Source organism: Fundulus heteroclitus, chromosome 23 (assembly GCF_011125445.2).
Source record: "Fundulus heteroclitus isolate FHET01 chromosome 23, MU-UCD_Fhet_4.1, whole genome shotgun sequence".
Taxonomy (NCBI): domain Eukaryota; kingdom Metazoa; phylum Chordata; class Actinopteri; order Cyprinodontiformes; family Fundulidae; genus Fundulus; species Fundulus heteroclitus.
In genome coordinates, this window is record NC_046383.1 from 15,222,256 (window position 1) to 15,250,161 (window position 27,906).

At 45.7% G+C, this 27,906-nt stretch overlaps 2 protein-coding genes and 1 long non-coding RNA gene across 14 annotated transcripts in view; 2 read left to right on the top strand and 1 right to left on the bottom strand.

Moving 5' to 3' along the window:
- fam13b (family with sequence similarity 13 member B) overlaps positions 1-2,074 on the top strand; it is a 64,303-nt gene extending 62,229 nt beyond the window's left edge. For all 9 annotated transcript variants that reach the window (XM_036127562.1, XM_036127560.1, XM_036127563.1 and 6 more), the window contains 2 exons: positions 1,015-1,116; positions 1,245-2,074. In XM_036127562.1, the coding sequence (XP_035983455.1) occupies positions 1,015-1,116; positions 1,245-1,368 (226 nt within the window). In that variant the 3' untranslated portion in view covers positions 1,369-2,074. The remainder of the gene's footprint in view (positions 1-1,014; positions 1,117-1,244) is intronic.
- A 14-nt stretch (positions 2,075-2,088) lies between these two features.
- Positions 2,089-3,027, top strand: LOC118557474. Its single transcript, XR_004927888.1, has 2 exons — positions 2,089-2,578; positions 2,712-3,027. It is a non-coding gene; the product is annotated as an uncharacterized LOC118557474 (long non-coding RNA).
- Positions 3,028-7,464: 4,437 nt separating this feature from the next.
- On the bottom strand, positions 7,465-27,756 carry LOC105920695 (C-terminal-binding protein 1). 4 transcript variants are annotated; one of them, XM_012856314.3, is made up of 11 exons: positions 27,536-27,756; positions 20,944-21,098; positions 18,110-18,254; positions 16,684-16,787; positions 16,258-16,360; positions 13,214-13,338; positions 13,031-13,120; positions 12,033-12,163; positions 10,687-10,814; positions 9,660-9,771; positions 7,465-7,938 (listed from the first exon to the last, which is right to left on the bottom strand). In XM_012856314.3, the coding sequence occupies exons 1-11, from the start codon at positions 27,573-27,575 to the stop codon at positions 7,743-7,745; spliced, it is 1,329 nt and encodes a 442-aa protein (XP_012711768.2). In that variant the 5' UTR covers positions 27,576-27,756; the 3' UTR covers positions 7,465-7,742. The 4 variants fall into 4 exon arrangements, with proteins under 4 accessions (XP_012711768.2, XP_035982920.1, XP_021168453.2 ...); XM_036127027.1 differs by lacking the exon at positions 27,536-27,756 and adding an exon at positions 27,135-27,422; XM_021312778.2 differs by lacking the exon at positions 27,536-27,756 and adding an exon at positions 26,054-26,177.
- Between the last annotated feature and the right edge of the window lie 150 nt (positions 27,757-27,906).

Sequence of the window (27,906 nt, forward strand, 5' to 3'; positions counted from 1 at the left end):
TAAGTTTTAAGAAGCAATTTAAAATGATCCAGGCTGTGGGCAGATCTAATTTGGAAAGGTAGATTGTTCCATAGAGAAGGAGCAACAGCAGAAAAAGCCCGATCTCCTTTCCTCTTAAGTCTGGTCCGAGGAACTGTTAGTAAAAGCTGATTATTAGAGCGTAGGGTTCTGGACATGGGCTGAAATTTTAAAAGTTCCAGAAGATAAGGGGGAGCTAATCCATTTAAAGCTTTATAAGTTAATAAGAGAATCTTAAAATCTATTCGATAAAAAACAGGCAGCCAATGTAAAGAGGCCAGTACGTGCCTTATATGGTCACGCTTCCTGGTTCCTGTAAGAAACCGAGCCGCTGCGTTCTGGATCATTTGAAGTCGCTGCATCTGTGATTTATCCAGGCCTCTATATAATGAATTACAATAGTCCAAACGAGATGTGATGAAGGCACGGATAAGTCCTTCAAAGTCTTTTAAACAAAAATAAGATTTAACTTTAGCTAAAATACGCAGGTGATAAAAACTTGATCTGACGACAGAGCTAATTTGTTTATCTAGCTTTAAACAACTATCAAAAGTAAAACCAAGATTCCTAGCAGAGGTCTGACAAAACCGAGCTAAAGAACCAAGAATCAGATCTGGATCTGTTGTGTGAAGACTCTGACCAAATAGTATAACTTGCGTTTTACTTTGATTGAGGTGAAGAAAGTTTTGTTCCATCCAAGATTTGACTTCTGTTAAACAATTGTTCAATAGTTGAAGAGATTCACTTTTGCCATTTTGTAGTTTGAGGGGCATATAAATTTTTTTCATCTGGACCAGAACAGATTTAGTCTGACCCATCGGACCAGAACTTTTCCTGCGTTTTATTGTCTGTGATTTCTGGACCTCTGAGACCTTTGAGCTGCCAGAACCATGAGCAGCGGGTCCGTTTGGACCCGTCCCACTGCGTGGAGGAGAGTAACCGTGAGAGAACCGCCACATGTTACCCCGTCTAACCGCATTTCCCATGATCCTCTAGGCCGGAGCTGCTGGAACAGCTGTGGAAGGCCAGAACAGAGAAGAAGAAGCTGAGGAAGACTATCCGAGAGTTTGAGGAAGACTTCTACCAGCACAATGGAAGGTAGGCGAGCCTCCTGCAGGAGCATCTGATGGTTCTGGACCAGATGTTCCTCAGAACCAGATGTTCCTCAGAACCAGATGTTCCTCAGAACCAGGCCCGGTTTAACTGCTGCTCCTTCTCTCCTGCAGGAACGTGCAGAAGGAGGACCGGGTGCCGATGCTGGAGAAGTACCGGGAGTACAAGAGGATCAAGGCCAAGCTGCGCCTCCTGGAAGTCCTCATCAGCAAGCAGGACTCCTCCAAGTCCATCTAGATGCTCCTCAGACAGCCGCCGTCATCGCACACGTCATCGCTGCGCCGGCGCCGCCGGGAGAAGCCGGCAGATCCAGCAGCTTCCCGCCGCCGGCCGCTGCTGCTGCTGCCGTCGCGTCCTGAAGAAGATCTCCGCTCCGTCTCCCGGGACCGGACCGCAGCAGCCGTGACGGCGCCGCCCAAACGAACCTTCAGCCAGACGCCACCGTGCTCCTCATCAGCCGCCGCCTCCCCACAAACGTTTCACCGGTTCTTCTCTCGGCGTCAGAACGGGACAGACGGAGGTTTGACGCCGTCACACCTTCCCAGACGTCCTCAGTGGGACGTTTTACCCGTGGAGACTTTGGTCCAGACGCCGCTTCCTGTGAGCGAAGCTCTGGCAGCGACTAAAGTCAGCAGAGTTTAGCTTCAGAGCTGAGATGTTCACAGGAAGCTCCATTTTTACGCCTTCCTTTGCTTCCCTTCATGTTTCTGATCGGCTCCATCTCTGAACCCTGAGAGCAGCGAGTGGCGTCAGATCAGACTACCTGGGAGGTGAAGACACTGCCGGCCAGACAGCGGGGGGGGGGGGTTATTTCCTGCTGGCAGGTCAAAGGAGGACGGCAGCGTCCGCTGAGCCGACCGGGACATCTTCCTCCGGCGGCCATGTTTGACAGGGAAGCTGTGAGTGGGACTAAAAGTTGTTGCCGGAGAAAATCTGAGGCGCTGCGAGCTCCTGGTGGGGGGGGGGGGGGGGGTTGAGATTTAATGTAAAAAGATGTTATTTGCACAGCATTCACTGAATGCAGCCCTTCTGTCGTTTCCATTTGTATTTCTAGAAATTAAGCACTACTTCTATACAAATATCCATATACTGTACAGAAAAACCGAGAAAAAAAAAAAAAAAAGACTGTGGGACACGTTTAAATTATTTCAAACATCACGTTTGGCTCCTTTTAGGTTTATTCCATTTGTGACGCCCAGAGAATGTTTTTATTCTGCGTATCCATCCTGCTGACGTTGCTGCGTCCTCCAGCCTTTTTTCTATGTGTAGGTGGAACCCGCCGTGTCCTCATGTGTCGCTCTGTGGAGTCTCAGCTAATCTAGCAGAACTGTAGTCGGCTTGCATGGCAGCTCACGTCGTTCTGAACAACATGGACCGTTTCATTATCTGTGCCATGAAGAAGCAGCAATAATAAAGTTTGCATCAGACGTATTGTAACATGTTTCAGGTCAGTGTGTCGGTGCAGATTCTGCATCTCTGCTCTGTCGTCTCTGAACGCCACACAGGAAGTTTTCCTCGTTTAACCGGGTTCCTCTCTGACTTTGTCATCTTTTAAATGTTCTTCATGGTGCCACCAGCAGCAGCAGAGCGGCGGGAGCTTCACGCGCCGTCGCTCCAGGAATCCACAGCAGCGACGTCTCTGCACAGGCGGCGCCATTTGTCTGAGATCAGCAGCAACAGCAAAGACGCTTTAAACATTTAAAGGGAGTCTGAATCTGTTCAGAACAGATTAAGTTTTTGCTTCATGAGTGGAAGATTTGTTCATGACCCTTTGAGATCTTTGCCTCAGACCAGATGAGGATCCACAGTGTTGCTTCTGCGCAGATAAAAGGTTGAATTACCTCATGAAGGAATAACTTCACATCAATTACCCATTAAAATTTAAATTAAAACCTCTGCTGCTTTGTCTGACTTTATCACCCAGACCTGGTAAATTTAGGATTTATTTTTTATGCTTATGTGAGGTTGGGTTTTGGCAGCACAGGAAAACAAATTTTACACAATGACTAAATATTTCTATGAGATTAGATGAGAACAAAGCACCAATAATCTCAAAACATTTTATACAAGCGTTTTGTTTCTTTCCTAAAACCTGTTGTGTGAAGTCGCCTGCCCTCTGGTGGAGGGAGGAAGTACTACAGGTGGAAAGATGGCGGCACTCCTTCAGGACCACAAAGATGGTGACACAGCACAAAACATTCAGTGTTTAGTAGAAGAAGTTAAATGTTGATCTGCTGTGACACTTTTATCTATGTTTTATCCATCAGTGCATCAGCTGATTTTTGTTATGTTGACCTCATTAGTTTTTTTTATTTAAAACTATAAAACATTCATCACTTGATGTGGACTAGAATATCCTGGAAGAAGTATGCAAAGTTTTAATACAATGTTTCCTCAGACCGATTTCTTCCGCTTTTTTAGTTATATATATATATATATATATATATATATATATATATATATATATATATATATATATATATATATATATATATATATATATATATATAATATTTTGCCTGTAACTTAAATGTTTCAGATCCAACAAACTTGAGCTGATTGAACACACAGCGGTTTAAATATAATTTCATCTTTATAAAAAGCAAAAGCTGAGCCTATTTTAAAGGAATAAGGAGGATTATATTGTCTCAAAGTGATCAATCAATTAATTGCCCGTTCTGACGTACTTCTTAAATGGGTTTAACTGCTACTTGCTGTAAAACAAGGTAGAAAGGGCGTCTTGTTTTAAACGCATGAGCTGCTGCGTTAAAGCTCATCATTGATCAGGTTTCACGTCAGAAACAGACATTATTTACGTTTATATGTCTGTGAGAAGTAAGGTTTAATGTCCGGATAGCAGCAGCTGTGCCGCAGAATCAGCGCCCCCTGGTGGGGGACACCAGAACATCTCTGCTTCTCTCGGTCCGAAGGAGAGGAGGGGGTCCGGGTATCTGATCAGGATGCCATCAGAGAAACATTAATTACACAGACTGGTGTTTTCAGGCCCTTAGGTCTAAGTATGAAGATTTTCTGCTGACAGCGAATGAGGAAACACACTTTAAGATTAAAATATTACATCCGGGGCTGAACGGTGGACTTTCTGTATCAGTAACACTTTTTTCTTTCCCCGTAGGGAGATTTGCTCTGCAGCAGCAGCCCGATGCTAAGACTCTTTCTGGGCACTCCTGCTTCCTCCTATGGTCCCATCCCTGTTAGGACTCTCTAAAGCACACGTGTGTCAAACTCAAGGCCCGCGGGCCCCATCCGGCCCATCAAGGCAATTTATCCGGCCCCCAAGAGCCAAAAAAGGCAGATCATGTCATAAAGTAGAGATATAAATCCTTTTAAATCGTATAAAGTGGCTAAAATTGAGCTTCCTGTAGCAAATGTTTATTTTTTAACAGTGTAATAACAGCATCCTGCCACTAGATGTCAGTTTTCCCACAACACATTAAAACAACCCAGAAATGTCCAGAAAGAGAAGAAGAGATGCAGAATGATGAGTTTAAAGTTTAAATCAGCCCAATATCAACTGTTTGCAGATAATCTGGGCCAAAGGGGCGACTTTTATGTTACTGTGCATTTTTTATATTTCTATGTGAACTCAAATTAAATTATGAAATCAAAAGTATCATCTATACAGGAGCATCCGGCCCTTTTAATGACTTTATGATGCCAAAGTGGTCCCGTATAGAGATGAGTCTGACAGCTCTGCTCTCTACCGTCTTTAGGTCTGAGTGTGTCCTGAGCTGCAATCGGGTCACTAACAGCTCCTGTCTATCAGATTTTTAATTATTGTGACCGAAGCAAAGACTCCTGTGAGGCCTCGATGCTGAACGCGGCGTAGAAGAAGCAAAGCCAGCCGGCACCTTTCCACAGTTTATTTCCTTTTAAAATAATTCATAAAAATGCATACAGTCACAAACATATCTTTTTCAGGTTGTCATGGTTTGACCAAAAATAATATTTACTGTAGAATATAGAATATGTGTACTGTATATTGCTACGCCTACTACTTTACCATGACGGAGAGGCAGCGGTGCCACAACCAGGGATGGCATTTCCAGGAGCGCCTGGCCCGGTTACAGCTGCTGCTCCCACCCAGCGGCTGGCAGGAGGCGACGGAGGAGATCAGGCTTCAGGAGACCATCTCAGGACCGTTAGACGCTTCAAGCGATGCAGACGATGCAGTCGCTACAGGCGATGCAGACGCTTCAAGCGATGCAGACGCTGCAGACGATGCAGTCGCTACAGGCGATGCAGACGCTGCAGGCTCTGCAGACGCTGCAGACGATGCAGATGCTGCAGATGCTGCAGATGCTGCAGATGCTGCAGGCGCTGCAGATGCTGCAGATGCTGCAGATGCTGCAGATGCTGCAGACGCTGCAGGCGATGCAGACGCTGCAGACGATGCAGGCGCTGCAGGCGATGCAGACGCTGCAGACGCTGCAGGCGCTGCAGGCGATGCAGACGCTGCAGACGCCACAGACGCCGGCCCAGGCTGTGAAATGCTCAGCAGCGGCAGAAGAAATGTCCATCCCTGATTGCTACGCGTACTGCCTCACCATAACGAAGACCAGGTAGGCAACAGTAAACTGTTATTTACCACACGGCTTCTGGTAGGAGGGGGGGGCGGGGCTAGAAAGTACTGGCCTGATAACACCTGAACAGGTGTTCTGGGTGTTTTTCTGGTGAAACTGCAGTTTTTGCATCATGTCTTATTTGTTATGAATGCAAATGCTGAACGACTCTAACCAGATTTTATTACACCGAGTTACACCTTAGATTTAGATGGATATGGCCCCGTTTGGAGAGTACTAACTACCCCCCCCCCTACCAGCGCCGCCTTATAGACACAGATACAACCAAGTCACATTGACACAGGCAAGCAGAACACCATATGTACACAGAAACACGGAGGTCACAGGGTGGACAAATGGTAGATTTGGGAAGGACCCAGCTTGACACGTTAAAGGGAAACGGGTCTGTAGAGAGAGGGATTCTCTGACACCGCCGTGGTGAAAAGGCCGTAGCTTCTCTGCTCGTGTCTGTCTGTGGAGAGCTGAAGGCATTTCTTCTCAGGACGCTCCGGCTGAGCGGCTCTTCTGCCTCTAGAGAGAAGCCTAAAGTCTCTGCTTTAGTTCATCTGATGATCCTGTCAGAAACCAAACCTTCCCTCCCTGCAACTGAAACGTGGCGTAATCAACTTAAAGTGCATAAAAGCGTCGGACTTAAGAGCTAGAAAACCTGAAAAGTAGAAAAATAATAAAAAGAACCCTAAACACGTCACAACTGGTCTTTATTTTCTTAAAAAGTAATAATAAAAAAAAAAAAAACAGGCTTCTCTGACACAAACAACCCTTTGTGTCGCAGCCTCTAAAACAGGAAGCACTTCCATATATGGAGGAGGACGTTCTGTCTGTGACGGCGCTGTTAACAGCCGTGGACAGAAAACGAAGACCTTTTTTAACCAGAATATGCAGAATAAACGGCTGTGTAGGTGAGGGAGAACTAACCGCAGACAGACTGGAAGGGTTTCAATGGTGGGATGCAGTTAAACCCTCAGGAGTAAAAACGCTCCCAGCACAGATCGCCGGTAAAATGCAGGCCGTTCTGTGGGAGCGGCGCATCAAAGTAATAATGCTGGTCAGAACTGGAGCAGAAGTTGTTGCAACGTCTACCTGAATGATGCCAGGGTTTGTGCACCATTAGATGCCAAGCAGGTGTTGAAGCCTTTTTCCACAGGACCATTTTTCAACTGTAAAAAAACTTCTCAGTCGCCTTGTCAGCCTATAAATTATAATTACACATCAGAATCAAGTGGTCCCAAGCAAGTGTGCCATTTTCCCACCTCTCTAAAACCTTTCTTTCCACTACATCTTCAGTTTGGGTCGAAACACTTACACGACTCCCCAGAGCCAAATGCCATGCTCCTTAAACAAAACAGACGTTGGATCAGCGTTGAAGCTCGCTACAGTTGTTGATTTCTAATGCAATGGGACACGAAAAGGCAAGCAGGTAGAATAAAAACAGCACTAAGTGGCATAAAAACAACGTAGAAAAGAAAAATGTTAGAAAAACTGGTTTACCAACTGCAGAAACATTGGTTCCTGAGATGGTGTGCAACAAGCTGCCTCTTTTCTGGGAGGGGGGGGGTTGCTAAATTAGGGACAAATAAGCAGAAAAGTAAAAGTGGATATTCTCAGTTTCTGTTAAGACTGGAATACAAATATCAGTTGTTGTTTTTTTCTAAAATCTGCACACGGGTTACATTCATTTCATAACTTTGCTCTTACATGGACCTAAGAGGACACAGAGAAACATGAAACCCTCTAACTCTGAAGACGGTGGAGTTTTAATCTGTTTTCCCCCCAAATCAGTTTAAAATAATAATCTCTTTTATTCCTGGTGACGAAATCAAAGGTCAGGATTGGTCAGAGGACGACTGCGTCGGTGGTGGATTAACGCGTCTGTCGGTCGTTCAGCTCCTGCTACTCGCCGTCGTCTTCTCCACCTGTGAAGTGAGACACCTGTCTGTCGGGAAGCAGTGGGCGGAGAGTCGGGAATCCAACCTGAGCCTGTCGGACGAAGGTGGAGGAGGGGGGGGGGGGCTACAGCTGGTCATTTGGGTGCTGCTCTCTGTCGCCCTCCGGTGGCTTCACTGTGTTCTGTCCAGGAGACGGCGCGTGAGGAGGGTGCGTGACAGCGGGGGGGAGGGTGTGCGTAATCGGCACGGCGCTCGGCACGATGCCCTCGACCGGAGGAGGGAGGCCGCCGGCCGGCAGGCTCACCACGCCCGGGGGGTACCTGCGGGGCGACAGGAGAACCGTCCAGGATGAAGAACCGCAGCGTCTCCAAAACCTCGCCGAGCTCCAGACCGTTGTTCACACGGCGCAATTTTTTCAAATTTGTCAAATTCTTCAAATTTTTCAAATTCCTTCAAATTTTTTGAAAATTTTCAAATATTTCAAATTTTTTAAATTCCTTCACATTTTTTCAAATTCTCCAAAATTCTTCAAATTTTTCAAAATCATTCAAATTACAAATTTTTCAAATTCTTTCAAATTTTTCAAATTCTTTAAAAATTTTCAAATTTCTTCAAATGTATCAAATTTTTCAAATTCTTTCAAATTTTTCAAATTCTTTCAAATTTTTCAAATTTCTTCAAATGTATCAAATTTTTCAAATTCTTCAAATTTCTTCAAGTTTTTCAAATTCTTCAATTTTTTCAAATTCTTCAAATTTTACAAATTCCTTCAAAGTTTTTCAAATTCTTCTATTTCAATTCTTTAAACTTTTTCAAATTCTTCAAATCCCTTCAAATTTTTACATTTTTTCAAATTCTTCAAATCTGATTTCAATGTTTTCTGCATCTTCTGCTCAATCATTCTGCAGATTAGCATTCTCACTGCTGTTTCGCTTTTTCTCACATGGCAGACCAACAAGACATTTACATTTAGGTTTTATCTGTTATTTAAAAGCAAAGTGTGGCGTTCATTTAGATCGGACCCCGATACTCAGAATTCACCCAATCAGGAACCAGAGGCCTCAGACGTTCATCAGAGAACATCCAGCATCGTGGAGACCAAGGAACCCAGCAGACGGGTCAGGGAGGAGATCTAAAAGGTGTGATGTGCTGTTCAGCCCCTTTACTGTGAGGCCCTGAAATAAAATCCACCTGCAGACCTACCAGGACATGGACGTCCACCTGGACTGACAGGCTGAACCAGGAGAGCATTGATCAGAGAAGCAGGAGGACCGTGGTAGCTCTGGAGGAGCTGCAGAGATCCACAGCTCAGGTGGGAGACTTTATTAACAGGACTAGTGTTAGTGGCCGTTATGGAGGAGCGGGCAGCAGAAAGCCATGAGAAGTCCTGTGTGTCGTTTGGCCTGAAGCCATGTAGCCTGGACACACAGCTAGCTCTATGGTAAAACATGGAGGAGGCAGCATCATGCTGGGGGAAGCAGGTCAGAGCTGATGGGGAGATGGATGGAGGTGAACCAGGACCATCCTGGAGGAGATCCTGTCAGAGGCTGCAGGAGAGCTGAGACTGAGGTGGAGGTCCACCTTCCAGCAGGAGAACCAGCCTGAACATGCAGCCAGAGACGGTTTAGATCAGAGCAGGTCTGTGGGTTAAAATGGCCTAGTCAAAGTCCAGACCTGAATCCAGCTAAGAGTCTGTAGCAATAGTTAAAAACTGGCATTCCTAGATGTTCTCCATCCAATCTGACTGAGTTTGAGATGTTTTACTGAGAAAAATGGGCAAACATTTGAGTTTCTAGGTACCTACAAAGTATCACCTCTAGGGGGCGCAGTGAAAATGCAGACTGCACCTAAATATAGTCACAATAAATAGATAAAAACGTGAAACTATGCATATTTTTCTTATCACTTCATGATTATTGTCTACTCTGTATTTGGCTGCCACACAAAACCAGTAAAATACATGAAAGTTTGTAGTTTTACTGTAAACCAAAAAGTTTAAATACGTCAGAAGAAGCGCGGGGTGCTGAGAGCCCGTTGGTACCTGTAGGCGCCGTTGAGCTCAGGGTGGACCGCGGCTGGGTCAACGGCCCAGTGGTTGTTGGGTGTGAGGAACTCCTTATTCACACAGTTCTTCAGACTGTCGGGGATACGACCTGAAAAGAGCAAAAAATGAACAAATAAGGCAGAGGACAGAGTTTCTGAAGGCCAAACTAGGGCTGAACGATTTTGGAAAATAATCTAATTGCAATTTTTTTTTCTTCATATTGCGATTTAATGTGATTTTTTTTCCCCAGTTTAATTTATCATGTCTTTTTAAATATATACAAACAACAAATCAATTTGTTTCCTCGCCATGTGGATTAGTTGCTAAAAGACCCACAGCATCTAAACTCAGAGCAGAAATGATCGCGTTCTGCCTACGATATATTTCAACCAAAATTGCAATTTTGACTTTTCTCTGCGTTAACCACAAGCAACAAAAATGGCCTCTAAATAAAGACGCTTGTAAACAAGGACTATTTAAAACAAGAACTTTTAATGTTTCTATTAATCAGAATATTATTCAAGAGAACAGCTTTTAATTGATTTGGACATCAATCCTTGTTGAACATAAAGTCCAACCAACAAACAAGTCTATGTATTAAACTGATTGACCTGTACTTAATGCTATGTATGATTATATAAACTCTAAAACAAGTAATAAAATTAGATTATCTCACTGCTGCAGCTGTCTTTCCTTCCATGTGGAGGCAAACCCACTTTAAACATTTTACCAACACCTAATGGACGCGTCTAATTCCCTGATTGTTACATAGCCAAAAACTGCTGACTCTGCGATTTGGAATTTGCGTTTTTTTAAATCGCGATTATATTGAAAATGCGATTAATTGTTCAGCCCTAGGCCAAACTAGATCCAGAGGAGAAGGAAGGGTGAGGATGAGCCACCAGGAAAAGGACCACAGCGTTTAGGAGAAAGGAAAACACCTGAAAGCTGCAGCAGAAGACGCCTCTCCTTGCGTTGGCATGTGTGTAAATTATCCGTTAAGCGTTTCCATGAGTCCACCAACCTGTCACAGCCCTTCGGATCTCCCTGGCGGCCTCCTCCCTCATCTCCAGCGACGCCTGCTCGCTGTACCAGGCGGCGTGCGGCGTGCAGATCAGGTTGGGCGCGTCCTTCAGCGGACCCTGGCTGAAGCTGCCGCAGAGACAAGCAGCAGGACACGCATGAGCTGCAGAGGATCACTGCGTCCACCACTGAGAGACTTTAGTACTGAACTCAAATGCAAAAGAAAATCTGGGATTTACGCAGAAAAGTAAAAGCGTCATCTGCATAGAACGTTTAGGCCTCGTGTTGATGTACGGGAATTATTCTCTGGGGTGGAATGATTGGACAACAAAGAACTTTTGGGGATTAATGTCAGCCTGGATTTAGAAAGAAACCTCCAGATGAAAACATTCTAGCTAAACTGAAGTTTCCAGATGGATAAATCTTTGGTCAGTGAGACAAAATGTCTAAAGTCACACTTCAGCTGTTTGAATGAGTTTTCCTCTATAGGGTGGATCAGTCAGTTTGTGAGAGAGCGCTTCAGGTCGTTATCTCTAAAGTCCCTTAAATGATTTAAGGGACTTTAGTTATCTCTGGGCATGAGCTCAAGCTGCACGCTCTTATTCTCCTGGATGCTTTGAGTCGCCACCACAATCGATGCATTAGCCAGAGAAAAGTAGCTAACTTCAACATTTACAGCTTTCTGAAGACGTTACGCCTCTAAACAAAGACCTGTGCAGTCCCAGAGGCTTTTCCTTTTCTCCTGTGCATGTGCGCTGCTGTCATTTCAACTTGTCACCAGAGGGGGCGCTATGCTCCTTTTAAAAGGGTCTGTTAAATTTCTGCTACCATTACTATTAATGCAAGCAGTTTAATGTATTACAGCCAAGGGGTTCCAACCAGGTTCTCCAGTCTATATAACAACAATAATAATATAATAAAAATAATCTATTTTTTGTCATTGCAACATTCTGGGGCTGCGGGTGTTGCTCAGGGGCTCAAAGTGGCCCTCTGAGGGGTTCAAACCCAGAACCTCCCCCATTAAAAGCTTTTCCAACACCTCGTCCGGCGTCTGTTGCTAGACAATGTGTTGGAAATGTGGATAATCATGGAATAGAAAATGTCAGAGGAACTTATTTATGAAGATTCCACAAAGTTTGAGTAATAAAGAGAAGATGTTTTACATTTTGATAGAAATGTATCTTTTTTTTGCTTTTTGTCTTTCTCCTTCTCTTCTGCCTTTGGTTTCAGTGAATAAAGTTGGTTATTCTCTGCAGATTTCAGAGGGACATTTATCCGCATTTATTATGATGAGCTTTATCATAAGAGGAGAACTTCCTGGTTATTCTGGTCCGGCTGCTTTCCTACCTGAAAGGTTCTGTCTCGTGGACATCCAGCGCGGCGCCACGTATCCTCCCCTCCTTCAGAGCCTGAGCCAGGGCCTTCTCGTCCACCAGACCCCCCCTGGCCGTGTTCACCAGGAACGCACCCTGACGCATCTTCAACACACACAACAGACCGCTCAGCCGCGGCTCTTGATGCGCCGCTGTAGGTACCAGATCGACTCGGGTCCGGCGCCTTCTGATGACATCACATTATGGCAACGCCACTCAAACAAACTACATAGAGCCCGCGGTCTGCATTTGTAACGACTCAATTTCATTAAGTTAACTTAGTGGTTTCTTTTTTCTCAAAAGCTTGAACAAATATTCAAGCCATATTACAAAAAAAAAAAAAAAAATAAACAAATATTTGACAATTGGCATGTTTGGAAGAATATTGTTAACAAAAATGGAAGGGCTAGCCAGACTAATTTATCCAGCATATATCTTAAATGTACCAAATACCACAATAAAAAAATAATCAAATTCATCACAATTTCATCTGGAATAATAAAAAAACATGTGATCAGAAAGAACAACATCAGTACAAAAAGGAGGAATGAACGTTATTGATTTTAAAGTGATGAATGCCGTGATAAAATTAAATCTGGCTGCTGACTTTTATTAAATATGAAATGAGTTTATGGTTTAGTTTCCCTTCACAACTTAAAAAAAAAAATTGGAGGAATTAAATTTCTCTAAGGTTTTAACTTTGATCCTGCAAAATTACCGATTAAATTGTCAGACTACCACACAAGTATTTCAAAATGATGTTAAAAGTTTTCATACCTCGACTAATTTATAGGAAAATAACCGTAAATTAACAAAATAAAATAGATTTGTAACAAATGGAGACCGTGGGCGTAATGTAGTTTGTTTGAGTTGAGTTGCCATATGATGACGTCATCGGGAAGCGAGACGATCTGGTGTCTACACCGGCTCATCGCATTCAGGCCGCTGTGTATCTGCGCTGACTCGGCGTACCTGTTTGATGGTGAAGTCGTTGATCAGGTGGTGGTTGTGCTCGTTGAGGCTGCAGTGCAGCGAGACGCAGTCAGAGTGGAAGAGGAGGTCCTGAGGAGAAAGACGGCCAGGGCAGACGTAACTCCTCCGTTCAACTGATTTAAAGGCGCAGAGAGGTAGAAATTAAAGCCTGTGTGGGGTTACCTGTAGCGTGGTGACCCGCTGGAGTCCCAGCGACCGCTCTACACCGTCGGCCAAATACGGGTCGTAGAAAATCACGTTGAAGCCAAAAGCCTTGGCTCGCAGGGCGACAGCCTGGCCCACCCGGCCTGGAAACACATCAGCACCCACAGGAAGTTAGAGGCGGACACAGGGGCGTTCACGCTGCCTATAAAAGTATTCATACCCCTTAAACTGTCACATTATAACCACTAACATTAGCTCCATTACCATCTCCTGACCTGAAGAAACACATCAGCATCATGCTGCCACCACCGTGTTTCTCAGTGAGGATAAAAGTTTGGTTTTATTCTCCTCTAATCAGAGCTGCAGATCTATGTCAAAGAACCAAAGTTCAGCTTAAAGAACGTGGAATTAGGTTAAATTAGCTTAACTAGCTTAACACAACATTTGCTATGTGTTTCAACCACTGAGCTATATAATACACAGGAGTGCTGATTTTGCCGAAAAACTGAAGTCACTGGCCGCCATCTTGCTCCTCCCTACTCTCACAGAATCCCACAGGATTTGGTTGCAACAACAAGCAGTTTTCTGGCTGTGTGAAAACGTTTCACAGGTAATTCTACAGTCAGTGGATGTACTAACACTATCAACTACTAGGAAATTAGGTGCTGAAATATTTTACATGTTATTCATATTAGATATATATATATATGTATATATAAGTATGTGTATATGTATATATATGTATACACATATGTAAATATATGTTTTTGTATATTGTTATTTATATATTTATAAATGTTAAACATATATATTTAAATAAATAAAATGCAAAATATTTCAGCACATGACTTTCTCAGTACTTGATATTTTTAGAATATAACATAAAACTATATGGCATTTGACATTTTAAAAGTTTTAAGCTCCCCATGAACATGAGAAAATCCTCATTATTTGATGCTGTAGCGCACATATTCCTTAGTTACTGGGGGGAAATAGGGAGTATCAATATGGCGGCTGGTGGCTTCAAAGTGACTCGTTCCAACAGACGGTGATTAGCACTCCAGTGTATTATATAGCTCAGTGGTTTCAACCCATTCACAACATAACAAACATGACAAAAACAAGCCATAGTTGTGTTTAACTAGGTCAGTAGCAGGTTATTAACGCAGGCTAATAGCGGCTAACGCTAGCAGACATTCGGGTTCATCTAAAAGGATTTTTAAGTCATATTTTGGTGTAGCTAGCGGACCAGAAAACACAAACACTAATGCCCCATTGGTGTTGAAAACCTTTATGGGAATAAAGTTGGTTATAACCATAAAACACCAAAACACATCAGCGTAGCTTCGCTTCAAAGGTCGTTAGCAGGTAGCTTAGCCTGTGAGCTCCATGTTTTAATCTCAGTCAAACCTTGAATACCCAGTAAAAACACATCAACGGTAAAGCATTAATCCCGTCCTAACGTTCCCCATCATCTCTGCTCAGCTTCTGCTCTCGTTGTCCGTTCGGTTGACTTTGGGCCATCCGGCTGGAAGCTGCCAGCGTACGATGAAAGCCTTTACGAGGTTCTCCAGTGTTCTGCGCTGGGCCTGTGCAGCGTGGGGATCTGAAGAGTTTCCTCAGGCTTCTCCTAAGGGCCTCTGCACAGTTTGCAGAAGGAGCAACTTTCAGGTCAGCTTCTCTGTTGCAGAGCTGAGGAAAGATTACAAACAGCCTGTTTCCACAGCGGTCGGCTGCTTAGGTGTCGATGTTGAAGAAGGCAGGCTGTACTTAGCTTCCATTCTAGCGTACGCCCATGTGGCGGGTCTCCATACTCCATTCGGGTCCACGGAGCAGACCTTCTCCTCACAAGGGCCACGAAAAAGAGAGAGGAGCCTCTCTGGTGCAGCAGACGAACAGCGGGCGAAAGAGGAAGATTGGTCGGGGCAGCAAGCAAAGAACTGCTGTGTGGAACGAGGTCTCTGCTGCTTTTCAGAGACGGTCTGGTTTTATTGTGGCTTTCAGCCAACAGGCTGATATTTACGTTCTCTCTTGGTGGATCAGCGGCTGTCTCCTGGTTGCTCTTCCATAAAGGTCAGGTTTGTTATAGCTAACAGCGGTCCTGTCAATGGGTCCTCCCACCTGAGTTGTGGGTCTCTGCAGCTCCTCCAGAGCCACCATGGTCCTCCTGGTTATTCAAGGTAACTTTTTGCTCTCTCTCTTTTCTCTTCATAGTAGGTACACCTGGTCTGGCGTTCTGTTAACTGTGACATCATCCAGAGAAGACGGCTCACCCGCTACTACCATCTAATGTAGAACAGATTACTAGATCAATGTGTGCTTCTGTGCTTTTTTGTTTCTCTTGTTGTGTCTCTGTTCTGTCTTCTGTAACCCCAGTCGGTCGAGGCAGATGACCGTTCATACTGAGCCCGGTTCTGCCGGAGGTTTTCCTTCCCGTTAATGGGTGGTTTTTCTTCCCACTGTCGCTTCATGCTTGCTCAGTATGAGGGATTGCAGCAAAGCCATGTACAATGCAGATGACTCTTCCTGTGGCTCTACGGTTCCCCAGGAGTGAATGCTGCTTGTCGGGACTTTGATGCAATCAACTGGTTTCCTTATATAGGACATTTTTGACCAATCTGTATAATCTGACCCAATCTGTATAATATGATTGAACTTGACTTTGTAAAGTGCCTTGAGATGACATGTTTCATGATTTGGCGCTATATAAATAAAATTAAATTGAATTGCTTCTCTGATCAATGCTCTCCTGGTCCAGCCTGTCAGTCCAGGTGGACGTCCATGTCCTGGTAGGTCTGCAGGAGGTCCATCCTCTCTCCAGGTCCACATGATGATCAGAGCTCTGGGAGGTTCTGTAGAACCTGACCTGCTGGAAACTGGACCAGAACCTGCTGGGTTCCCTGGTCTCCATTATTGTCCTCTGATGTTCTCTACAGAACTTCTAAGACCAGAACCACTGCAGTTGGACTAGAAGTTGGTTTCTTCATATTTTAGGGCTTTCTAACCCTGAAGGAGCTGAATTCTGACGTACGGCACGTTTTTCAGATTTTTCAGACACTCACCGAGCCCGATGAGCCCCAGCGTCTCTCCTCTGATCCTCGCCGCTCCTGACGCCACCTCTCGGATCTGCTCCACGCTCTGGACCCGCGTTCCTTCCCGCAGCGCCTGACGGGAGTCAACATTTACCGTCACTTCCTTAAAGGGCGCGCACGCCACAGACACACGGCGATCCGGCGGTAACTCCTGCCAGGACTGCGCACCAGAAGCTCAGTCTATGCAACGATTTCAGGAACAAATCATTTTACTGTACCTTCTACACTTTACATCAACGTCTTTCAAAAAACAGCCACATTCTAAGGAAAATGGAACATTTCTGCTTATACGTCAGAGAACAGTCGTCGGTTATTGTCGAAACTTGACCGAATGCAGACCTGCAGCAAAAACCCTGAGTTCACAGAGATCTCCTCTCCTGTCTGGTGTCTACTAACCTGGTGCAGCCAGGTGGTGCGTCGGTACAGGGTGAGGATGTGGCACAGCGTGGAGTCGGCCGTCTCCTCCACCGAGGCTGCCGGCATGTTACAAACCGCTATGCCTGTAGGATGGAGAGGAGGAAGAGGAGGAGGAAGAGGGTCAGAGCCGCCGGCAGCAGGTCTGATTTTACAGCTGGACCGCGTCTCTGCAGACTTGGAGGATGATTAGTTTTAGTTTGGATAAAGTTGCTTCACACAGCAGAAAAGCTGTAGAGCGTCAACACAGACGTCACAGACATTTATACGTAGACGCGTCATAGGGTGCAGGTTCACACCTCATCGTCACCGCCATATTGTATGTGGCAGAAAAAAAGTTGAGTTCTGTTATTGTGAACGTGGATCAGAGAAGATGCCTCATTCCTGTGCTGCAATAAATACACACACACATGCATATATATATATATATATATATATATATATATATATATATATATATATATATATATATATATATATATATATATATATATAGTGTGTGTATATATATATATATGTGTTATGAATATAAGGATCAATTTGGTAAATCTAAACATTGTGGTCTTCATTATTTCATAAAACCGTGTCACATGTGAACCTTTAGGTACAGACTTTTGGGGGAGTATTAAAGAGGTAAAATTAATAATATGAGGAAAAAAGTCCTAGGTTAATAAAGTAAAAATAAACAAACAAACACAAAAGTGATAATGTTATGATAAAAACATCATATTATGAGAATTAAGAGGGAACATTTCCAGAATAATCACAGTTTGCAGAATTATTTCACTCCTGGAGTAATAGGGCCAGGTCATTTTAAATATTTTTATTCTTTAGGAGAATAAATTCAGGAGAATGAAGCTAAAGGGATACGAAAATAAACTTGTAATATTACAAAAAAAATACTACGAATCCAAAGTATATTCAGAGATTAAAGTCCCTCTGATAATGTTTAAGTGACTGAGTAAATGCAGATTTGCCACATTTAAGATGGCGGACGCTCTGACGCATCGCAGCAGAGGCAGAACCGCCCAATGACGCGTCTACTCTTATGTCTATGACAGACGTCTTATTAACGCAGAGGGCAGATTACGCTTTAAAATGATAGTTTATTTATGGAAATATATCAATTAGGCAAAACTGCTCAGATACATAATTTATAAATTACGGATGCGTGATATATCAGCATTAAAACCAGTATTTGCAGATACTCGTCAATATTTAGCAGATCAGCTACAGTCAGATAAAACTGGGACAATTTTAATAATGTTTATTTACATCTTTTTGCCGTTTCTGTTATTCATTTGTTTGTTCATATGTTGGCCAAAAGGGTAGGGAAATATATATATATAATGTTGATAACCGCCCCTCTCTGCTGACGTCAGCCTGCGTGTCTGCGTGTCGTTTGTACCGAGCTCTCCGGCAGATTTGATGTCTATGTTGTCGTAGCCGCTGCCGATGCGAACAATGATGCGCAGAGCTTTGAACTTCTCCAGGTCTTCCCTCATCAGGGTGATGGTGTGGTACATCAGAGCTCCTACAGCTTCATTCAGGACCTGCACACACCAAGCAGACCACAGACAACTCCTCATGCAGGAACGGCTGTGCCACAGCATTTAGATTCCTCAGAATGTACCTTTAATTAAAAAACAACAGCAGAAATGTGTCACTGAGGGAATAAAGAAATTACTCTTGATCTGAGGTCAAAGTTTGTTGCATTTAAAAGCAGCAAGGCTCTCCTTGTGCTGTTTTAAAGGTTCCTTCCTGCATTCAATAATTTCCCCAGAAGTCTAAGTTTCAGAGCTGAGGAGGTTTCATGGACTGCAGATCAAGGCGTCTGCAGCTTTCAGCAGGAATCCTCTCCTTGATGCGTTCACAGAGCTTTCTAACGCGCTAAATGAGGCTGAAGTTTACCGACTGAAGCTTTAATTCAGCTCTGCAGTAGAACACAAACATTATTCTCTAAAATGCTTAGACTGCCACCTTTTAATTGGTTGCTGGTTATCTGTATAATCCTGCTGTAGCGCAGCCAGCCCGCCGCTTCATGCTTGTGTGAAAGATTAAAAAACGACATGCGGTTCAGTTGTAGTAAAGAAACGGCTTTTAATTACACCGCTTCATAACGAGCCAATCAGAGAGCAGCAGGTACCGGCGGCGCCATCTGTTCTCCCACGCCGTGGCCTACTGAGCGCGCTCAGAGACGCTGCGCCTGGCAGACGCCCAGAACCAGACGTGACCCGGCCGGGCGGTCCGACCCGTTTACGGCCCACGCTGGCTTCCTAAGAACAGAACATGATCCGCTGAGGAGGTTCCCTCTTCCTCTCCTGGTTCCTTCCCCAACAACAGACACGCTTTAAAGCTTTTTCATCCTAAAACTGCATTTAGAGAATATTACTGACTCACAGGATCATCGATTTTATGAAATCCTCCACAGGTTAGGGTAGTACAGCTGTCAGTCTGCCATTATATTATATTATATGTTATATTATATTATATTATATTTAGATACATGTGAACAATCTACCAACCTTGTTTTCATTACATCCTATAGAAACAGTGAAGACATCAAAACATGTAGGAAAAAAATGTTGAAGCAACTTTTATAACTAAATTCTTTAAAATAGTCTGTTTTGCCTGCAGCCCCCCGGCAGCATTTATATGGCTTTTCCCACATGGAGGTTTCTCTGTTGGTTTATTGAAGCTTTGTGCCGACTGCACCACGGCGCTGTCTGCTGCAGCAGGACAGCCTGCTATAAAATGTCAGATAAACGCGTCATTAGAGCGGGAAAATAAGATCAGCTCAGCCGTGTTGTGCTGAGAATCTCTTTGCCGGGTTTCCTGACGTAGACGCAGAGCTCCTGCATGAAGGTGAAGCTCTGACCTACAGAGTTTATGTTTTTAAAGCCCAGGACAGGAAAGACGCAACGCTGTGGCTGCAGGCTCGCTGTGAGAGCTTCTCAGCATCTATTCTGCTGCAGAAACCCGAAATGAAGACATGACCAGAACCACAGGTCCAACACAGCCACGCCGCTTTAAAAAGCAATCATTCCCATTAAAAAAATAAATTATGTTTTTCTTCATTTAGAAAATTATACATGTGATGATTTATAACCTGCTGCACATTGTTTCCCAGCTCTGCGTGTTCAGCTTTGCATTTTCTCTGCCATGTTGCTGCTGGTCTCAGGTTTTCTCTGTCAGTAAACATTATTTTATTTATTATTATTTTATTTATCATGACCGGGATGCATCGATGACGCCGACACCTCCAAGTATAAACTCAGTTTTAATGTCATTTTATGTGGATCCTTTTTCATTCTGACCACCTGCAGGTAAACCTGAGACACCTGAACAGGTGATGAGCTTCACCCTCACCTGTGCTCTGCTCTGCAGAGGTTAACTTTAGAAATAGCAGCTCATCAGTCCTGTTAGATTGTTCCTCAGAAGGATCTGATGGGACCTTCTCTGCTGCAGATCCATGATGATCCGTGTGAGAAGAAGCTCAAGACATTTAAAGATCCGTTTCTATCTCATGGCTTTTGGGTTAAGTAGGGCTTAATATCTGAACTATTTCTGTTTCTACATTATTTTTATTTCTTGTAAACTAAAAAATTATCTTATTTGTGACTTCTGCATTTTTCTTTTTTAACTACAATTATTCTGTCTCTGTGCAGCACTTTTCTGCAGCTTGTGCTTTATAAATAAAGCTCAGATTAATGTCCTGATTTTCAACAGGCTGCTTTTTTTTAAATTATTATTTAGACCAATAAGATCACAGCTCCAGGCGGGACGCCGTGATTTTGTGGCGATGCTTCGCACTTTTTTCTAGAAAAAGGTTTAAATCTGGAACAAAAATCATCATGAGTGGAAGTAAACGAGGCCGACTGCAGGTTTGGAGTCCATTTATTTAATTTATGATCGTTTGACCGTCCCCTAACCAAGACGCATTAGAAGAGACATTTAATGCTGAAAATAATAACTAGTTATAGAATAACGACTAATTATTATATGTTAGTTGTGCTAAGATATAAAACGGATCTCTGTGGAGAAGATGAGCGTGAAAACCTGCAGTGAGATGAGAAACGTGTTGCTGTTTGTTCTGCTGTGGAGATCATGGCAGTCTGAAAACACCCGGCAGAACCTTCATGTTCTCCTCTGATGGTTCCGGTGGAGCTTCAACATTTCTACCTCCAACACGCCCCCCCCCCCCCCCCCCCCCCCCCCCCGGCGTCGACGGCGCAGCGTTACCTTCTCGTGGATCTCCTGCGTGGACTGAGCGTCGCAGAAGGCCACCGTGGCCACGTCTTTCAGGATGGGCATCTCCACGGTGCAGTCCCGGCCGTCCAGCAGCGCCACCAGGGGGCGGGGGTGCATGGGCCCGTTCATGATGGGGGGTCTGATACCTGGCCAGGAGGACGGAGAAGAAGTCAGATTACTGAGGAGACCACGACGGCGTTCCTGCAGAAGCTAATGATCCGCTGACTGCGTCAGATCAGCGGTTCCTGGATCACCTCTGATCCTGGATCAGCTCCGTTAAAAACCGTAAGAACCCTAAATCCACACCAACAACTAATGAGTCAGATAAAGGTTGGGATGACTTTGGGTCAGAATGAAGTTCTGACGATGTCGGACTTTCCCTGACGTTATGGAGGGAAGTCCAGAGAACCTTCTGAGAACCCAAAGCCTCCAGCTGCATCTAACCTGCGTCTCTGAACCACTTTGACCAGAACGTCTCCTGTCCTCCAGACCCTGGATCTCTGCTCCTATCAGGAGCGAAAGCTGAACACAGAACCTGGACCAGAGATTCTGTTCATGAAGTCAAGGAGTGTTTTGGATCCAACGATTAAAAGATCTCAGACTCGGTTCATCTCACCGTGTAGCGACACTTCTGGTCCAGGAGGACATACGATCTTTTCCAGATGTCCCCAGAAAGCCACCGTGGGGTCAGCTGAAGAACCTTCTGCAGGTTCTGAACCTGAAGGTGGACCTGGGCTTACAGAACATCCGGTGTACGGGTTTTACTTCCAGCCAAACGTTGGCGAGACCAGAGAGGAAACTCAGCAGCAAGTTAACAACTTCCCTTTTGTTCAGTTTTTACTGTTTTAATTTGGCAGATTGAAACAGGCATTAATTGGTGTGATGGGTTCAGGTAGAGGAAGAAAAGAGTAATAGAACCTTTTGTTTTAAATGCAGCAACATGAGGATCTTTAGTTTTATTTAACCTTTTATTCTGCAGATTGTCTGAGATCTCATTTAGCGCAGAAAGCTGACGCTGAACGCTTTATTAAGGAGATTGCTGCGAACGTTCCTGCTGGCCTTCACACACAGCTCAGAGTTAACGGCACCAGGCGAGGACGTCCAGACCAGGGACAGTCCGTCCAGCTGCTGCTTATCACCCAGCGTCTTTTTAACGAGTCTGCATCAAAATGTTCCTGAAAACCTGCTGAAGTCTGGAAGTCCAGGTGATCAGAAGTCAGAGCTAATCGATCAATAACGAGGGCAGCCAGGCCTCGGCCACCTTTCCATTAACTGGAGGTCTAACCGTGACCCTGGAAGTGCTGCAGGGGGACATGGGGGACGTAGTCAGAAGGAAACAGAGTCAGAGAAAACTCCAGTCGTCAGGACTCTGACGTTTGACGGCCTCTTTGAAGCGTTTCTGCTGAAGCAGCGGATTCTTTGCCGTCTTTCTCCTCGTCTCTGTCATGCAGGCCGACATCTGAAATAAGAAAGCCTTCCTGGCACGTCACTCAGATTTCTCTCCCGGGACTTCAGGGAACCTCCAGATGGACACATTGCAAACACTCCAGAAGCTCAGGCCTCTTTTTTCTGGACTCAGAGGACAGTAAAAAAATAAATAAATCAGCCAGAGTCTAGAAAAGCTTTTTAATGTCAGGAATCTGTGGCAGGCGGACTGGCAGCGCTACGGCTGTATATGAGAAAAAACAGACAATTATGTCATCAGCGTGTCGTCTGAAAGCAGCGTTCCCAAAATAATATTGTCTTCTAAATATGCCGTGCAGCTCTAATGTTTCTCGTTTTCCTAACTGGACTTCCTGTCGCTGCTGCGTACGTTAAGCAGCACATCTTAGCCTGATCCCACTAATCTGGCTTTTTATTATCATCCCGTTTTCTGCTGGTGTCGGTGCCAGTAGTCGTGTACCGGTGTGATCACCACGTGTTAAAATCAGTCGGTCCCTCACAGGCAGGGGGGAGGGGGGGTTTCCCTTCATGGAATCTGATTGGTGGTCAGCAAAGATTTGTTCTATTCGTCAGATGCACCAGAACTGAGAGGATATTCGCCGTCTGCGGTTTGATTCCAGACGCTGGGACCTTTGCTGCAGTCCAGACCGGCTTCTGGTTGAGAATCTGTGCAGGCAGCTAAAGATTAGGGTGATGGTAGGGAGGCCTTCCAACCTCAGAGACTTCACCAAACAGCAGAGGAACCAGAACGCTGCTTAGACTTTCTACAGATGACCGAGAACTGGATTCATTTTCAACATAACATGCAAATAAAAGCTAAATTGTTACTCATTTATATTCTTTTATTATATTTTCAATATTAACATTCAGTCAAAATGATTTTCAATTCAGGTCTACCAGGGGTGTGAATAGTTCTGGGCCACAATCTTTCCTAACCCAGCTAAAATAAATAAATATAAATTATAACATTGATTATTTTTACTAAATTTGTTGTGCAGACTAACGAAACGTTTTGTCTTCCTGAGCTTTTTAGAAACTAACCAGTTGATATCAGCTGACGTCGTTTAGTCAGCTAACAGACCGCAGTTCTTTGTTATGGCCAACAGGTGGCGCTCCACCCCTCTGCGGCTGTTTGGGGGGGGGGGGGGGGTAGCCATCATTCAGCCAGCTGACCAACAGTGTGCAGCAACAGGTGGAGGAGGGGCAGCGCTAGATTAGCTGATGCTCAGAACAGAAAAAGCCTCGGTAAACCCTGGAACTGGGACCGCCAACCAGACATTGCCAGCTGCTGGGTCAGTAGAACCAGAACAGAACCAGAACCAGAACCAGAACAGAACCAGACCCAGACCCAGAACCAGAACCAGAACCGGGTTTTTGGAACGTAAACCTGACGTGGACAGCCTTGTTGTGCCGACACGTCCCGCTACGCTTCCTGCTCCACGCTGCAGCGTTCTGACGACCCGTCGGGTTTGAACGTGACGGAACCGAAGCTGAGCAGAAACGTGGAGCGACCAGAACCGCTTCCACGCCGCGCCGTGAGCTTCTCCCTCTAACAGTCGCTTCAGAGACGTTTAGGGGCCCGGTTCTGTGGACCGGCCGTGACGTAACCGGGTTCTCTGCTCTGCTGGAGCTGGACCCGAACCGAGGGCCCAGACCTCTGTGGGCGACCGGAGGAGGAAATAACTCTCATTCCAGCTCCACTCTGCTCTGGAGAAATAAACCCAGCCTCCTTTATTCTTCGTCTGGACGAAGTTAAAAGGCCGTTAGTTCTTGGTGACTCCAGATTCAGACGCGTCTTTACGGTAAGAAATAACCAGCCAGACTTTTTCTATCAGCCCTTCAAGCTTTTTCCCTCCATTCCTCCTAAAAATCCTCCAGGACTCCTTGTAGCCCTGCAGCCTGGGGGGTGCTGCAGCTGCTGGGATCTTTCACCGAGCAGACTGGGCTCTGGGACCAGAACTCCTGCTCCGACCCGGTTCTTCCACCCGTGCAAAGAAAACAATCTAACAGAATCAAAAATGAGCCGGATTAATAAAACACCTTCAAAGTTTATGCAAACTTTAACGAATGCTATCCTCATCTGTGTTGAGCTTCCTGAACCAGAACCTGGCAGAACCACCTCTGGCTACAGATGTTTAGAAAACAGCTCAGACTGAACGCATGGAGAACATCTGGGAACATCAGCTTTAGAGTCTTCCCACGGATTCTAGTTGGATTCTGGACTTTGACTAGGCCGTTCCAGCCCAGTCTGATCCTCCATCAAGCATCCCAGAGCATGATGCTGCCATGAAGCTGGTCACAGGTTCCACTGACACACAGAAGTTTGTGAAGTGTCAGAAAATGTTTAAGGGATGAATACTTTTGCAAATCTCTGAAAATACATTTTATGGCCTCTAGCTGAAATCTTTTCACATATTCACTCAACAGGTGAGTGAAATGCTAATAATGTATTTTTAGAAACCTGTACCTGTTAGATATAACAGCTACTTTATTTATTTATTTAGATATAACGGTTCAGTTCTCCTGTAAACTGCCGGAGCCTCATAGACCATCACTAACAGACGTTTCTTTTTGCTTTTAAAGTTTAGAGTCTTAGGCAGAAAGTGGAGCTTTGGAGACGTTGAGGTGTTCTGGGTCTGGACCGACGCCTCTGCAGGCCTGATGCTCCCACAGGTTCCTGTGCTTTAAACTCATCCTCTCCTCTCAGCCCTTCATCTTTTCTCCCTGCAGCGCCACATCTCCGCCTCACTTTGCCGTTTTCTCCATCTTCCCAGGGGCAGAGCTGAAACGCGTGGTCATGTCATGATGTCTGCAGCTGCAGTCCCAGCAGCCAGGGAAACCCTCGCCGCCCCCCCGCCCTCTGCTCGGGAACACAGGTGCACGCACAGCCCGCCGTTTCCACGCAGGTTGACAAACGCCTTGATACCTGATATCTACGAGTGCTCACACGATCCCCCCGCGGCTCTCCCTCCCCCCCGGACGCCTCCTAGATCATCGTTTGCTGCCGGCGTCAACAAGCGGCTTCAGGTTAGGCAGCTTTTGTTCCCACTACACAAACTGCTGCGGGGTTTTAATTCAGACACGTCGGCCCGACCTCTGAGCGCTCGGAGACGTTTCCGCATTATAACAGAAACACTGCAAAGGTGCGCCGTGGCTTCATGGATCAATACAGCCGAGCTGCAGAGCTGGGAGACGGTCTGCGTGCATCTACTGCTGCGCTGGCTGGTTTTAGCCTCAATCACATGTGCCTTAAAGTTTAAGAAGCACCTGATTACGCAACACCGGTTTGGGTTCATATGCTGCACCCAAACAAACCCCAGTTACCGTAAAAGTCTTAACCTGGTTTGCTTTTTAAATGCTCTGCAGCAGGTTGTGGACTGAATGGATGGTTTACGGTGATATCCATCAGATTCAGGGTGAAGAGCTGCTGCTGGGGAGGCCGTGTGGTTAAAGGCTGATTTCTACCTTTAAACTAAATGAAGGTTTACGCTAACATGCTGACCTTCGTCCCTCTGAGGCTGCTTTTTGCTGCCCAGAGGTTTCCCAGAGGTGTCTGTGATTTTCCAGCCAGCTCCTCAGCAGAAACTCCAGAATGGAGGAGATGTGCCTGAGCATGCACGGGGGGGAGAAGTGCTGCTCGTCGCTTTGATCGGCTGACCTGCAAGTCGCTTCGTGTTTGCTCAGAAACACGGTGAAGATGTTGAAAGCCGTCATCGAGGAGCTCCAAACCGATGTGCAGAGGATCCTTCCTGTCTGAATGGAACCTGGTGAGATGATCCAGACCGGCTCGTTGTTCCTGCTGCAGCAGCTCCTAAATTAACCGTTTAGTTACGTCTTCTGCAGGTTTAGCCGACTCACCTGTCTAAATAAGCAACAACCAAGCCCCCCCCCCCCTCAGTGAAATGAAGGGTGCCGGCTAATAGACGCCTGTGGACGTTCATTTAAAGACCTGTTATTTCCACGCGTCTAGACCGCCGTGCTTCTGCTCAGTCTTCCAACTAAACGGCGTTTCAGTGTTTTTATTTGTAACCAGTGTCTGGTGGTGGCCAGCAGCTCTCCTCTCACTACGTCTGGGAGAGCAGAGAAACACCAGCAGGCATCCCTGCAGGAAAACCCAGCTTTGGGTTTGGAAAAAAAAAAAACACGAGAGTACGAACAAATATCTGTTTCCAGAGTTTATCCAACTGTCCATCAATCATCCATCTTCAAAGTCCCATGTCTGTGGAAACATCTGAGCTTTTCCTTCGTCACATTTTGTTTTACCTAGTTTGACATGAAGGAACCCTGTGAGTCTCTGTTGATAATATTTCTCTGAGCTGACAACATGTCAGCCCACCGGTTTCCTTCCTGCCAGCTGAAGGTGACAACATGAAGCCGCCTGGAGGCTTTCAGCGCAAACACGGAGCTGGACGCCCTAACCCTACAATCACATGTCAGTGTTTCATCACACAGACTGGATTCTCTGCTAAAACGATCAATCATGCCCCCACAGAGAGCAGAGACCCCCAGCAGCACCGTCTCTCCTCCCTGCGCACCAACACACACCATCAGGGGATCCAGCAGCAGCATCCTCCCCAACCATCGCTCCCTCCTGGTTTCACTACAACATTCAGACATTTTTTGGCGGCGTGGAGATTTAAAACTCTTTCCTCCTCCTCACATCTTATATACGATGAGGAGGTGAAGCCTCACAAACCCCCCCCCCCCCCCCCCCTGCTTTCTTCTCCACACAGCCCTACCTGGATCGCAGGGTTTCTAGAAAGCTCTTTTCCAGCCACCATCACCAGGCGCATTCATCACCGGTGCGTAAAGCGCCGGCGTGCCATTGTGCCTGCGTGCGTGCGCCTCTGGGGCTCCGCGGGCTGGCACCCTCCGCGAAGGAAGCACAACGAGGGGGAAATGTGTGTCATGTCCTTGCTAGCCCTCGAAGGAGGGAGAGAGGGGGAGAGGATCTATTTCTGTCGCTCAGGCAGCAGAGAAAAGGCCAGCCGCGCTCTTTCTGCCCGCGATAAGAGTGAGAAAGACTGGAGAGGAGGAGAGGAGGAGGAGGAGGAGGTGAAGGGGGAGGGGAGACCCAGGCACAATAATCTTCACACACACACACATCTGCGCAGATAAAAGCTGCGAGCTGCTGCGTTACCTAGAGGCATGCCTTTGTTGAGGAGATGTGAGCTTCCCATGGCGTCTTCCCCGGCCGGCCCGCTCTCTGCGCGCACATGAACGGCGATCCAGTCAGCATATGGCGGCTGCGGCCAGCTTCCTCCCTCACTCCTCCTCCCAGCCCCTCAGTGACAAGCACACACATGTGCTCCCCCTTTTCTCCCCTCCCTTCCGTCCCCTCGCTCGCCTTCTCTCTATCCGCCTCACCCCTCCCTCCCTAGCTACCTCCCTCCCCTTCCTTCCTTCCTTCCTTCCTCCCTCGCTTTCTGCTAGAGTCTCTCCTCCTCCTCCTCCTCCTCCTCCTCCTTCGCCGCGCCTCGCTATCACACGTCCGGAGAGAGAGGAGGAAGA

Bases quoted from the DNA above. Each gene is read 5' to 3' on its own strand.
- LOC105920695 (XM_012856314.3), bottom strand. From the start codon at position 27,575: ATGGGAAGCTCACATCTCCTCAACAAAGGCATGCCTCTAG. The intron at 21,099-27,535 runs GTAACGCAGCAG...CCTCCTGGCCAG, and splicing joins CAACAAAGGCATGCCTCTAG to GTATCAGACCCCCCATCATG. The intron at 7,939-9,659 runs GTACCAACGGGC...GTCGCCCCGCAG, and splicing joins GAGCTCAACGGCGCCTACAG to GTACCCCCCGGGCGTGGTGA.